General features: G+C 34.7%; 1 protein-coding gene and 1 long non-coding RNA gene across 2 annotated transcripts; both read left to right on the forward strand.

The window, feature by feature from the left end:
• Nucleotides 1–3692: 3692 nt before the first annotated feature.
• On the forward strand, nt 3693–6342 carry LOC109814218 (uncharacterized). Its single transcript, XR_002241057.3, has 2 exons — nt 3693–5339; nt 5746–6342. It is a non-coding gene; the product is annotated as an uncharacterized LOC109814218 (long non-coding RNA).
• A 3390-nt stretch (nt 6343–9732) lies between these two features.
• Nucleotides 9733–10887, forward strand: LOC145953454 (uncharacterized). Its single transcript, XM_083067413.1, has one exon. The coding sequence runs from the start codon at nt 9733–9735 to the stop codon at nt 10885–10887; it is 1155 nt and encodes a 384-aa protein (XP_082923539.1).
• Nucleotides 10888–15614: the final 4727 nt, after the last annotated feature.

Raw genomic sequence — 15614 nt, forward strand, 5'->3', positions numbered from 1 at the left:
TGGAAAATGAATCTAATCTCATCAAAAGTGACGCATACAAAGCAAATGGCGCCTTATATAGAGACAGGAAGCTTACGGAACAATTTAAGCTAACCTAAGTTCATTTTGAACCATGGAAGCCTAACCTATGGTGACTTTGGAAGTCCAAAGTAAATTCAAATTTGAATTCAAACTTTGGCTCCAATGCCATGTGCATCATGTGCTTCTAGATATAAAATCTAAGTTAGCCAATAAAAGAAGGTCTTGTAACAAGTAAGGAAGGTGTAACTTAATTTAAATGTCATGTAATTAGCATTTGAATTTACAATTGGAGACATCAAGTGTGCCTAATCCACTTGGTCACATGTGTTCTTGATTTGATTCAAATGCTAATAAATGGCCCAAAATAAGTTGCACCTCCTACACCCAAAAGAAATACACAATAAGGAAAATTACAATAAAAATCCCTATACTAGTTAGTCCAAAATCTAAGGCCCAAACTAAACAAAATAAAAGAAAATATGTAAGAGACATTGAACATAATTAATTAATGGTCTATAGTAAAAAATTAGCTAAGGTTCACTAACCTCAACATAGGTCCAATTCTCTCTAAATACTTCAAGTTTAATCCATTCCTTTAGACTCTTTTTAAATAGTACTCTTTGGAATAATTTTATCATTTATTCACCCTAATGCAAACTAAAAACAAAACAAAGAGACGAAGGTTGTGAATGATATATTTAACCACAAACAAAATAAAGAGGTGAAGGTTGTGAATTATATATTTAACAGCAAAGAAAACAAAGAGGTGAAGGTTGTGAATTATATTTTTGTTCCGGAGTAGACTTGGTCAATTTGATTGTGGGTCGAACATATTAGGTTGAGTTTGATTGAGACTAAATTTAATGGGGATTTTATTTTTCGAATTTTGTCCTCAACTTTTAGCTTGCTAGATGGGTGGATTTAGATCCATTAACCTCGACCTATTTTGAAAGCCTTAAAATTAATTATCGAGAAAAAAAGAATGTTATTGTGGATCTCATTATGAATATGACTTAAAATAGCACTCACATTCGCATTCCTTTCTTTCCCGCGTTCATATTTCATTTCGATGACCTTAAGGCACGAAAAACTATGCAAGTGGAATGCTGCCTTTATAAATGGACATGATAGGCAAATTCGTTTGATACCCTTGGAAGAGAACTGTCATATCCTGCAATAGTCTTCTCTCGACACTTTTTAAAAAAGAAATGGTCCATGAATTAGACTAGGCAAAGCGAGGTATCACACCTTGCATTAATTTCTTTGTTCTTTATGTAGCTTTCGACATTACGTTTGTTTGGATGTAAATAAAGAGGAAGCAAAAGGATAAGAGGAAGATAGGATAAAAATATCAAAAATTTTTAACTAGGATAAGAAAACTTGTGAAATATGAAAAGTGGGAGATACACTACTAGATTTTAATCCTTTAACAACATTTTCTTGTTTATATTTGTTAAAATATTACTATATATTATATAAATGTTATTTTATAATATTTTTTTGAAAAATGTCATTATAGATAGAGTAACATTTTTTATTTCAATATTATTCTTTCCAATTATTTTCAAAATCAAAATCTCATATCGAGTAAAAAAAATTTACATAAGTTATTTTGCAACATTTTTTTGAAAAATGTTACTATAATTGCTTCTAAAATCAAAGTCTCACATCGAGTAAAAAAAAGTATATTTTTCTTATATCTAATTGTAACCCATAATTAAAATCCTACATCGAATAGATTAATGACTCATAAAGAGTATATATACTTATATAGTTATATTTAAGATAAATGAAATTTGATATTCTATATATAATTAGTGATGACTAACTAAAAATTTATTTCCCTAAAAACTTAAGGAATTCTTAGAAGTTTAGGAGACATATCAATATAATAATTGATAGTAATATTTAAATTAAAATTAATTCTTATTTTATAAGATTAACAAAATCTTGACAACATCATTAAAATGTTACAAAAAAATTATTACAATATTACAAAAATACTACTTTGATAACATTTAAAAAATGTTACCTAATTATGCAAAAATGTTACTAAAAGTCTTTAACAACATTGACTATATACAACATTTGATAATATGTTACTAAAACAAATTAGCAACATTTATACATAATTAAATAACATTTTTCAAATGTTGCTAAATACCATTTGTGTTGTAGTGATAGGATGTAATATCTAGTTTGCCGCCATATTTATTTATTATAACAAAAATTAAACTACCATGTATTATGTCAATACATCATTATAAAATTAATCTTAAATGTTATTAAATTAATATATTTATTTTTGTATTAATTATTCTCATTTCATCATATTTTTTATGTAAACTTTAGAACTAATTAATACTTTACTCTTATTTTATAATTATTTTTATATATCTAACTTCTTTCTTCCTCTTGTATATAACTTTCTTTCTCTCTTGTCCCTTTCCTTTTCACTATTTTATTTGCATAGGAAAAAGAGAATTCATCAAAGGAAAGAATCCTAAAACATCAACTAAAAGCTAAAAGGACAATACATGTTATTGCTTTCCTTACTTTTTATAACATATGAATATTATAATTCATATAATATATTTTCTATAATTTTTCATTTTCCCCCATTTTTAATTCTAAACTGTAATTCTAATCTTATGTTACAATTCTCATTAGAAATTGAAGGTAATTCTTTTTCTTATTTCAAAAAGTTAAATTGTCAAAGATTTTATTCATTCTCCCCTTACATGAATGTTTTGAACTGCAACTCTCATATATTGTCATAATCTTACTCTTCGCAATAATCATGTGATTTTAGTTTTCTTTTTCTTGTGAATAAAGTCTTATCTCTTAATTCTCATTAGAAATTAAAGGTAATTTTAATTATTTTTCATTTTTCAAAAAATTAAATTGTCAAATATATGATATTTATTCTTCTTTCTCATTAATTCGTTGATTTGCTATTCTTATTTGTTGTCAATAGGGATGCGAATAGGTCAAAAATCAGGTTAGGTTTTGAATATACAAAATGGGTTTGTTTTGTAAAATTAAAGTCTAAATTTGACATATTATCTATTATAATCTTTTTTTTATAAGTCTGACATTTTTAAAGCTTGGCCTAACCTGATCTATTTGTCTATTTAAAAACCTATTTAAATTATAATAATATGATATTTATATGCTCTAACTTAAAATTAAAATTAATAAAATTGTTATAACTAATAGTTTATAATCATCAGTTACTAAATAAAATAAAATATTATTAATTTTTCATCTTATTCATTTTTACTTTTTTACATATTTTACATATCATAAATTTAAACTAATTTTTACATATTTAAGTATAATAATTTACGTTTAATTTAACATTAATTTATGTTAAGTTAACACCCGATTCTAATTAACTAAAAAAATCTATAATTAGATATCAATCAATTTAATTATATATATAAACTATTAATTTCAAAATATAGCATACTCATATTAGAAATACAGTGTTTTTTCATGTCCTAAAACTTCTAATAAGAAAAACATTTAATTTTTTTTTCAAAAGATATAAAATATCTATACAAGAAAGAAATTATATTTAAATAAATAAATTAAATTAAATTAAATTAAATATTTAATATACTTTTCAATTAAATAAAATTTAAATAATTCATTATTTTTCCACGCATAGGCGGTTCAATATCTAGTTTTAATAAAGATCAAAGGGTGACAATATCTTTAAGGGCAAAGTAATTAAATTCTTGCATTTCTATGATCAAATTATCTTGAGCATCTTGTGAATCTTATTTTAATCACTTACACTGCTCCTACATTGTTAATTGATTTCACCCTCGTACGTATTACTCAGTCTACTATGATGACTGATGAGGCACATCCTATGGTATTGGTTCCCAAAAGTGTGTCATGTGGAAAATCAAGCCAAGCAAGTCTTCTGCAATTGCTTGGAAATTGATGAGGCTTGGGAAAAGAATTTGGCTATCTTGAATGTTCCTTGCCTCATTATAAAACAGAAAACTACTACATTTAGAAAAACAGAAAACCACACCAGCATTGATAGCAGAGAGAACTGACAAAATTTGAAATTAGTGTTTACCCTTTGATTGTTTTTCATGTCTTCTGAGCCTCCTTTTTTCCACAGAATAATTTCTAATGCTTGGAAAGGCTTAGCCATTCCAAGATCTCAGGACGAAGGTAACCACCTTCTATCCTCACCCAGCAGTGTAACCAGAATCAGGTCCTTCACTTTAACACTGCCTCAGAACCATGGTTCTGATCGCTTGCCACTGTACCATGTTAACGCAACTGAGATACAAAAACTAGACTACCACCCCAACCCCAACCCCAAACACAAAACTCCCTTAAATCTATCATTAAAAATTGTTTGTATGACCTTTGCTGCTTTAGGGTACCCAACAATGTCTGCATCCCAATATCAACCTTCTATCCTTGGACCTGCTATGATGGTTGCTTTTGCAGCTTCACTCTCGGCGATTTTCATCAAGAGTTCCTACCCACGGCTTGCAGCAATTGTTGCAATAATTGGGTATCTCTCTTTTACTCTCAGTTTCTTGGTAATGACCAAAGTTTTCTTCACTGGAAATTTAATCTTGTGGGGTATCATAGGAGGGCTGGCTATGGTTTGGATCATAATAGCCCTCCTTATACGCTTCTTTGCATGAAGCCTATCTGTAGGGGTCATAAAATCTCCGAACTAAGTAAATGATTGATTGATCTATTGCGGTTTTAAAAGTTTCCTTGATGGTATCAAAAGTACAATTGTCGACACGTACCACAATTGTCCATAATTTATATTATCATATATCAACTACTATAACCGCAATTTATACTGATGATCAATTAAGTATCAGTTTACAAGGTGCAAGGGATGTTGTGACTTCTACTATCTTAGCCATCGTGCTGATGGCTTGCATTGTGCTACATCCACAACAACTACATCTACTTTTTTCCCTTCTATCATAGTATATCAGTAAACTTTGCAGTCTGTATTTTAATCCGGAATCGAGATCGTACATCGTTACACCATAAGTCAATCATCAGAAACCATTTATATTTCTATGGCTTTTACCTGATAGCTATTAGCCAGAGTCAGTGTAGTGTTAACTGCAAATGGGCAAAACAGATACTCTCCCAATGTATGGTCTGTGAGCTCTTTGTAACCTTAATATGGTTCACACCGCACAAGAAAGTAAACTAGCCTACATATGCCACAAAAAAACAACTATTTATTCCTAGTCAAACAGATATTGTAGCTGTCACCATTCAACAGCAACCTCAGCTTGGCTTCGAACATACAAGTAAGTGATTCAATCTTAATTATCCGTTTGCTCTGATACAAGTGTTTAAATTTTTTAAGGAAAATTACTCCAACACCCAGGTTTATTAAGATTGCATGTAACTTCTTACTTTTTTAATGTTTACAACAACTCTTGATAAGGATATATGTTGTAGTGTGTTTCTTGGATAACAGAGAGTATTAGTATAATCTATACGAAGTTAGTGTAATGTTTTTCAAATAATTAAAAGGGAAGGAGGAAGAGTATTGAAGGAATTTTGGCAATGCTTCATGGATGTTAGTATTATTTAAATTTTTAATATCAGTTCACAATGTATGTGTTATTGGATCAATAACTTTGATTTCTTCATATCTCATACATTTGTCAGTAGCTAAATCATTAAAAAAATTGGATATTGGTCTTGCAGGTTTTCGTCTAGCCTACTCCAGGCAGTAATCAAGTAAAAACCAATTACTAGGTAGATCTTAATGATCTGCTGCATATAAGAACGTGGCAACTTGTGAAGTATTTGAATCAAATATTGGCTAACACGACTCTGGAAGAGAAATTATCGTATCTGATGTGAGGCATATCAAGTCACTATCTCATCGTACTGAATCGAAGTTGAAATAGAGTAAACAAAGTGGATTGAAATTTGAGGGATTTATTACACATAAGTCCCGAAAGTTTTTTATTCCTCCCATTTAATGGGTACCCTACCCTTGTATTTGTAGTCAAGTGCTATTAAGAACTTATTAGGATTATGTCCTATGTTTATTAATATCATTAGAATCTATGGTAAGATGTTGGATGCAGCAATTAATTTACTATGAAGATTTTACTTTACATATCGGAGCTTCTGTCATGTGAAATGCATATCTCAGGTTCGAAGACTTGCCAAAGAGAATGGCCGGAATATCTTCAGTCTAAACATCAGACTTAGACCTAATAGATATATTTCAGCATTATTCTAAAATAATTTGAGTGACAATCGCTAATTTATTCCATTTTGGTATCTTGCAAACTTATCGGCTATGTTGGGGTTCTCTTTTTTCCTTTTTTATCCAGCTTCAATCGGATACTTTTTTTAAGTCATCAAGGTTGAAGTTTAAGATTTCTTCTAATTACTCTGTTCCTCAGCATAAAGGTAATGTTAAACCATCATTACTTATACCTCGTAACCCCAAGCGTGTGATTTAACGGTAGAGGTTGATCCACGCTTAAGTAAGGTCAGGGGTTCGAATCTTGCCTTGTGTATGCAGCTGCGTTAAATCTTGAGGCCAGTTATCTCACCTTTTGAGATGCCTCCAATGTAGCGAGGAGATTAGTCACGCCTATCGGCCCTAGATACTCCAGAGATGAACAAAAAAAAAAAAAACTTATACCTCGTATATATAAGGACTTCTTTGGGATAATATTTATCTTTTGAGTTTTTTAAAAGTTAAAACCATTATTTGCTACTTCTTTGAGTTTGTATGGTAGTATCAGTGGCTAGGCAATAATTAGTGGTGGTGGTTGTAGTATTATTGAGATTGATAACAATGGTATCGGTTGAATCCAGATCCTAAATTGTTCTAATTATGACAAGCATTTGGTAATGCAAATTGTAAGGATGATGGGAAATTGTTAATAGTTGAGATTTTTTCACTATCATAATTAAATATTTTAAACTCTAGGTAATTTTTTATTTTGTTTGTAAGTTTAGTTAAATGTTGTTTATGTTCAAAAATAATAAGTTGTATAGATAAATGATGTTTGCTTGTTAATTTAGTCATATTTTATTATTTGCTTTAGTCAATTAGGCGTTAGTCAATTTTAGTATTTAAACACTTGTTATAAAGACTTTCAATGTGTGAAAAATTGAGTTTATAACTCAAATATATCATATTAAATTTTGCCTCTTTTGTATGTGTGATGTTGTAGATTTTCTTATCTGAACATCCATATTTTGTTTAGTCATAGATCTCTATTTTTCATATTGTGTTATCAACATGGTATTAAGAGCTTCATTAATTTTTAAGGGTCTGTGAGACAAGAGAGAGAAAGAGAGAGAGAGAGAAACTAACATAAAAAACCCATACTAATAAACCTTTAAACTCAAAAATAACTTCTAATAGTAGTAGTTCTTTGCCTCCACCTCCTATATTTGCAAGTGAAAACTATCACTTGTGAGTTGCAAAATGAGGACTTATCTTAAAGCTCAAAGTTTGTGGGTTATGGTGGAGAATGGAAGTAATCAACCTCCATTACCAGAAAACCCAACAGTAGTCAAAATGATGAAGTGGCAAAAGAAAGATTAACTCTTGTCATTATATAGGTATCATTACATGATGATGTATTTATCAAGATTCTGACTCTTGAAACTACAAAAGAGACATGGGATAAGCTACAAGAGGAGTTCCAAGGGAGCGAAAGAACGAAAATAATGCAAGTGTTGAAACTAAGGAAAGAGATTGAAGCTATAAAAATGAAAGAACGTGAGTTTGTTAAAGATTTTATCGACAAACTTTTAAAGGTTGTTACCCAAATCAAATTACTTGATGATAAACTTAGTGATGAAAGAGTTGTGGAGAAAATCTTGGTGTGTTTTTCGAAAAGGCTTGAATCCAAAACCTCATTTCTAGATGAAAATGAAGATTTTTCTCAAATATCAATTTTAAAGCTTGTAAATGCTTTGCAAGCCACCAAACAAAGAAGATCTTTAAGGATGGAAGAAAATATTGAAGGTGTTTTTTTGGCATACACAAGAGGAAAAAAAATAGGAAGAAGACAATAAGGGAAAAGGTTAGAAAAACCAGTTTACATCATGCCACCACTGTAAAAAGAGTAACCACACTGAAAATTTGTGTTGATTTAGGACAAACATTAAATGTAGGGCATGCAATCAGTTTGTTCAAGTAGAGAAGATTTGTAAAAATAAAGCAAACACACAACAACATCAAACCCAAATTTTGAAGCATGAAGAATAATATGAGGAACATTTATTTGCTATTACTTGTTATTCAATGAGTAATAGCAAAGATGCATGACTCATAGACAATGGATGCATAAATCATATGACTCATGATGCTACAATTTTCAAGGAATTAAATCAATCCCAAATCTCCAAAGTCATCATAGGCAATGGAAAAAGTGTTGATCTCAAAGGTAAAGGAGTTGTTACTATTGAAACTCTTTTAAGTATCAAATATATTTTATATATTTTATTTGTGCCTGAAATAAATCAAAACTTTTTTAGTGTGTGACAAATGTTTGAAAAGAATTATTCTTTGTGTCTTAATAATATGGGATGCACCATTTTTTAATCTTATGGATGTAAGTTTATGTCCATTAAAATGATAAACAAAAGTTTTTCAATAGAGTGGAAGAAAAAAGCCACGCATGCTCTTTTAAAGAAAGATGAAGATTTTAAAAATGGGTCACTTGAAGCGACATTTCACTAGTACAAAAATGGCTTTTAAAATCGGGGTTTTAAAATCGGTCATCAGGTAGCCGATTTTAAAAGTGATGCGGTGGTAATTTTGTAAATAATGGCATTACTTTTAAAATCGGCTACGTTATGACCGATTGTAAAAGTCTCTGACGCTACTTTTAAAATCGGCTCTTGAATAGCCGATTTTAAAAGTGAGACTTTTAAAATCGGCTCTAAACAGCCAATTTTAAAAGTCTACTTTTAAAATCGGCTATTGAGTAGCCAATTTTAAAAGTATCACTTTTAAAATCGGTTATTGAAAAGCCGATTTTAAAAGTAGTATCAGAGAATTAATTACACTATCTCTGCTCCTATTGCTCCATTCTCTACTATTTTGCTTCAATATCATATATTCTCCCTCTTTACTCTGTGGGACTCTCATCTGAAGTGTGCAGTTTCTCATTTTCTAGGACGAATACAACATTGAGGTAACATTTTTGTTTCATGCATCTTATTTCATTATTTCTAGGCGAACTTTGAGTCTGAAACGGCCCCAGAACGGGCTGTACTGCTTGCAGAACGGCCTGTACTGCAAGTAGAACGGCCTGTACTGCTTGTAGAACGGGTCGTTCTGCTTACAGTACGGGCCATTCTGCAAGCAGTACAGGCCGTTCTGCTTGCAGAATAGCCCGTTCTGGGGCCGTTCCAGGGCCGTTCCAGACATTGAAGCAGTTTTAGGCATTTTTCTAAATTGGACCCCTTGTATGTATGTGTTATATATTTGTATTTTATTAATAATTTGTGATATAATTAATGTCTACCTAGTAATTTAGTGTTTAGAAAAATTAGGTGGTTTATTTGATTTTTATAAATTAGTATGATGTTATATTTATGCACATATTGAGTGAACCTTAGTTTCCCTTTTGAAATTTAATACAAATGATTAAAATAGTGAGATTAACGTTCATGGTCTATGTTTATTTTTTATGAAGAACAGAAGTTATGGATAAAAGTTCGTTATTGAATCGAAGTTGGATACATTCATCACGTATAAGTGATGAGTATGAGACTGGAGTAGAATATTTTATTGAATATGTAATACGAAATGCTAATGATGATATGAATGGAAGGTTTTTTTGTCCTTATGTTAATTGTTGTAATGCGACTCGCCTAGAACTTGATGTTATAAGAGAACATCTTTTGTGTGATGGATTTCTTAACAATTATACACGTTGGATATGGCATGGTGAAAATGTTGACATTCAAAGTGAATCAGTCGAAACTCAAACTCACACATTTACACAAGAGATAGATATGGATGATCGGTTAGAGGAGATGCTTCGTGATGTTGGTCCAGAATCATTCAAGTGTGCACATATGTATGAAACTATGTGCAACAATTTGGAGAAGCCGTTGTATCCAAACTGTACAAAATTCACAAGACTTTCAGCGATATTAAGATTGTTCAATTTGAAGGCAAGAAATGGATGGAGTGATAAAAGCTTCACAGAATTGTTAGAGCTACTGAAAGAAATGCTTCTAGAGGGTAACACATTGTCTAATCGTAACTACGAGGAAAAAAATGTGTTGTGTCCTATGGGTTTGGAGTATAAGAAGATACATGCGTGCCCAAATGATTGTATGTTGTATCATGGTGAGTTTGAAGGGTTGCATCAATGTCCAAGATGTGGGTTATCACAATATAAAATGAAACAAGATGATTCTGATTATGATGTGAGCACTAAGGGTCCTCCAGCGAAGGTTTTATGGTATTTGCCAATTGTTCTGAGATTAAAACGTTTGTTTGCTAATGCGGATGACGCAAAGCTAATGAGATGGCATGAAGATGAAAGGAAGTGTGATGGAAGTCTTAGGCATCCAGCAGATTGTTTGCAATGGAAAAAAATTGATTCTATGTTTCCAAATTTCGGCAAGGAGCCAAGAAATGTGAGGCTTGGACTAGCTACGGATGGAATGAATCCGTTTGGTAACTTAAGTACTAAGCATAGATCATGGCCTGTTTTGTTGACAATTTACAATTTACCTCCGTGGTTGTGCATGAAACGCAAATATTTAATGCTATCTATGATGATTTCTGGTCCAAGGCAACCAGGAAACGACATTGATGTTTATTTAAGTCCATTGGTGGAAGACTGAAAGATGTTGTGGGAAGAGGGAATTGATGTGTTTGACGGGTATTCAGGTGAATTGTTCAGGTTGCGTGCCATGTTGTTCTGCACAATCAATGACTTTCCAGCATATGAAAACTTGTGCGGCTACAGTGTTAAGGGGCATAAAGCTTGCCCTATATGTGAAGAGGACACTTGTTACCATCAACTACTTAATTGGAAGAAGACAGTTTACCTTAGCCATCGAAGATTTCTTAAACCTAATCATCCATAACGAAGGTTAAAAAAAGCTTTTAATGGATTTCAAGAATATGACAGTGCTCCTATTGCATTAACTGGTGAGCAAGTTTATGAACGGGTGAAGAATTTAAATATGACACTTGGAAAAGAAAGAAGCATATGGAAGAAGAGGTCGATATTATTTCATCTTCCATACTGGAAAGTTCTTGATGTTAGACATTGCATTGATGTGATGCATGTTGAGAAAAATGTATGTGTAATTGGCACACTTCTCAATATTCAAGGCAAGACAAAAGATGGACTCAACTCTCGTCTAGATTTGCAACTCATGGGAATACGACAACAATTGTATCCACAACCTAAGGGTAAGCGAACATATTTGCCCCCAGCATGTCACACATTGTCAAAAAAGGAGAAAACAAGTTTTTGTGAGTGCTTACATGGTGTCAAAGTGCCGCATGGTTACTCTTCTAATGTAAAAAGTCTAGTATCAATGAAAGATTTGAAATTAGTTGGCTTGAAGTCTCATGATTGTCATGTACTAATGCAACAACTTCTTCCTGTCGCGATACGTGACGTTTTACCTAAAAATGTGAGACAAGTCATAACTAGGCTTTGCTTGTTTTTCAATGGCATATGCAGCAAAGTAATTGATCCACATAAGTTAGATGAGTTGGAAAATGAAGTTGTTCTAATATTGTGTCAATTGGAGATGTATTTTCCTCCTTCATTTTTAACATTATGGTTCACTTAATCATCCACTTGGTCAGAGAGGTTAGGTTGTGTGGTCCTGTCTTTTTGAGATGGATGTACCCAATTGAGCGATACATGAAGATATTAAAAGGGTATGTGAAGAACCAACATCGTCCAGAAGCATCCATTGTAGAAAGGTATATTGTAAAGGAAGCAATTGAGTTTTGTTCTGAATACATGTCCCAAGCTGAATCAATAGCCATTCCTAAGACTCGTCATGAGGAACAAATTGTTGGGAAGGGTACGATAGGCACAAAATTGAAGAGCATGCCACGAGAAGAAGTGCTTCAAGCACATTTGTATATATTGAACAACACCGATGAGGTTCTTCCTTATTTAAATGCCCATAAAGACTTAGTGAAGACAAACAACCCCTGAATGCCTGAAAAATGGGTGTTGAATGAGCATAACAAGACTTTCACCGAGTGGTTCAAAAAGAATGTTGGGACAGATTTAAATGTTTCTGAAACTTTACAACGCCTAGCTCAAGGACCTAACTTTGATGTGTTTACTTTTTTTGGATATTACATTAACAATTACTCATTTTATACAAAGGCACAAGAAGACAAAAGTACCATGCAAAATAGTGGGATTATGATAGTTGCTCAATCTATGCATTTCTCAACCAAAAATGATAAGAACCCTATCAAAGCGTCCATGTGCTATTTCGGAGTTATTGAAGACATATGGGAGGTCGATTACGGTCCATTCCGAGTACCTGTATTTAAATGCAAATGGGTTGATAGTAATAGTGGTGTCAAAATTGATGAATTTGGATTTACCTTGGTGGACCTTAATAAAGTTGGTCATAAAGAAGAGCCTTTCATCATGGCTATTCAAGTAAAACAAGTATTTTATGTCACTGATCCATCTAATAATAGGTGGTTAGTTGTTTTGCAAGGTAGGAGTAACAATATCAGTGACGAATTTGGGGATTCAATTGATATTATGGATACTCCTTCCTTCTCAACATGTTTGCCATCTTTTAATGAAAATGATGATGTGGACGACATACATGCCACTCGTGATGATCATCAAGAAGGAATATGGGAAAACATTCCAACTTGATGATATTTCTGAAATAGGTTATTATAATTTTGTATGTTTATTAACTTCTATTTTTATACTACATGTTATCAATTCAATTTATACTAATGACTCTACTTCAGGCTTTACACAGTCTACATCCTCTACACAATCTACAACCAAGAAGAATGTCAGAGGTCCCACTAGAATGAAAATGTTGCAGCCAAACGGCTCAATGGAGAGAGGATACATGTTGATATAGATGAGATCACTGGGCAACCTAAGGGGGATTCAGCTGCTCAATTTATGAGTACGATGGGGGTTCATGCTAGAACCAAGGTTTCTATTTTATTGCCCAGTTGGGATGAGGTAGAGGAGGTTGTCAAAAACCATATTTGGACAGATGTTTTGGTAAATTTTGTTTATACTCAATTTCATTATTAAATTTAATTAGGGTATTTTTCTTACCGGAGATCTGCTGTAGAGATGATTCGCCAAGTAAGATCGGTGAGCCTCTATCACTGGTACGGGTTATGCTCCAAGATGGGGGTGGTACCTGCAAAAGAGACTCCGATGCCAAAGTTAGTGTTTGTGGGAGTATGAGTCTCGTATAAGTAACGCACGTACCTTGGTGTGAATTAGGGTTTCGTTGGGCCTTGGGCCTGAGATCAGTTATGATCTGATTAGATAGAAGATCTTGTCTAGGCCGAGATCTTCCCAGCGCATGTCTGAGGTCGTCCTGTGCTGTTATGCCGAGCTCAAGCTCGGCATAGCAGTACGGATAGTACACGAGCCCCCCGAGCTCCGATGACCGTAGGTCGAGGAGTTAAGACCGAGCTCGTCAAGTGGCTGTGACCCTTGGCGTACGCTTGCCTGTCAAGATGCCATGTATTGCAACTATCGCCTCATTTTTGAAAACGTGCAGGCGGCGCGTGAGTGAAGGTGACGGTTATGCAATTATGACTGGTTCTCGTCATAATGGGGTCATTAAGTGTGTCGCCAGTTATGCTCCCTGGCTGACACGTGTTGTGGCCGTTTGGATTTTGGAAAACCCCTTTTTCTTTCTCTCGCGCCCTTTCTCATTCACTTTACTCTTTTTTCGCCCTTTCAGCTTCCTACGCATGCTGTCTTCTTCGCTTCCGTTTATTCCTCACCTTCGTCTTCTCTGTTTCCGTCGCTGTTTTTTGACCACTGGGTTGTGTTTCTTCTTTACTGTTCATTCGTTTGTCACAGGAGTACCAGGTACTTCGATTTCTCTGTTCTCTCTCCTTTCTCCAATCTTCTTCTTCTTCTTCTTCGAGTCTTTCTTGTTCTCTTGATGGATGGAGAGGGTGGTGTCGGATCTTCCGTGCCTACCAAGGGCAAAGGTAAGGGGCGGGGCAAGGCGGTGGCTACCGGAACGGCCGCTACCGAGAAGAAGAAGGTGGTGAACCCGCCTAAGGACCTCGTTCCAGGCATTCCTGGCTACGATTGGGTCAGGCGCGAAGTGGGGGAGGCCTAGAGTGTGTTTAGGTCTTTCCTCGAGGTCAATGCGACTTGGAAATCGCATAGAATTTGTGACCCTTCCATCTCCCGGATGATCTGGCTTGAACCCTGTGAGGTCGGTGAGGGTGTGTACATAAGGGAGTCTACAGAACCTCCCCATTTCTATGTTTACCAGTGTTTTTTTAGGGATTTGGGTGTCTGCCTTCCTTTCACTCAATTTGAGTATGATTTTTTGAATTTTATTAACTCGGCTCCTTGCCAGTTGCACCCAAATAGTTGGGGTTTTTTGCGGGCTTTTCAAGTCCTGTGTTCATTTTTAGGGATAGAGGTGTCTCTTCCCGTTTTTCTTCATTTTTACTAGCTGAAAATAGGGGTTCCTCCTTATGGTTTGTTGTCTCTGAGTGGGAGTAAGGATGGGGGTTTATTCACTCTTTACTCCCAGTCATATAAAAATTTTAAACAAGAGTTTTTCCGGGTTGAACTTGTGGATGTCGACCCGTTGGAGGATGGGGCGTTCTACTTCAGCGGGTTGTCGAAGTTCCCCTTCTATTGGTGCCCCAAACCGGCTAGGTTTCACGCGGTGGGCCAATTGCAATTGACGGCTTCGGAGGCAGCCACCATTGAGAACCTTGCAGCGCTTCCTCGCCCGCTGGATTGCAAGCTCGTCCTGTCGCTTGCAAACTCGGCGTACAAGGAGAGGGGCTTAGAGAGTGACTATTCCGTTTTCCTTAGATTATTTGGGTTTGTGAAGTCTTCTTTTGCTGATGTGCTTTGTTTTCTGTGTTTGCAGGCATAATGGGCAAAAATAAGTGGCGTGAGCTGAAGCACCGCTACAATGTTGCCGAGATCGAGGTCCCCGAGCCTCAAGAGGAGGAGATTTCCCCCCTGAAGACCAACAAAAAAGGAAAGAGGGGAGAGAAGGAGGTCGGGGGGACCTCTGTCCCTCTAGGCGCCGAGGAGGTGACTTCCAAGGCCGCTGATGTCGACGCGGTGGACCTCACTGGCAGTCCACCGCTCGAGGAGGCTTCTCGAGTGGCCATCGAGGGGGTGGCGCGGGTTGCTGAGCCTGTTGCTCAGGCTGCTGAGGTGGTAACCCCGGCTACTGAGGAGGTCGCCCATGCTGCTGAGGTAGGTGTTTTACCCTGTGGCCTTCCTTGTATGTGGTGTTCTTCTCTTTTAGCTTTATCTTAAAAAGATATGTTGTTGTTGTTGTTTTTTTTTTGTAGGCGAGCAAGGCCGCCGAGGTCCTGG

The sequence above is a fragment of the Cajanus cajan genome, chromosome 11, assembly GCF_000230855.2.
Source record: "Cajanus cajan strain Asha chromosome 11, NIPB_CcT2T_4, whole genome shotgun sequence".
Classification (NCBI taxonomy): domain Eukaryota; kingdom Viridiplantae; phylum Streptophyta; class Magnoliopsida; order Fabales; family Fabaceae; genus Cajanus; species Cajanus cajan.

Bases quoted from the DNA above. Each gene is read 5' to 3' on its own strand.
- LOC145953454 (XM_083067413.1), top strand. From the start codon at position 9,733: ATGGATAAAAGTTCGTTATTGAATCGAAGTTGGATACATTCATCACGT.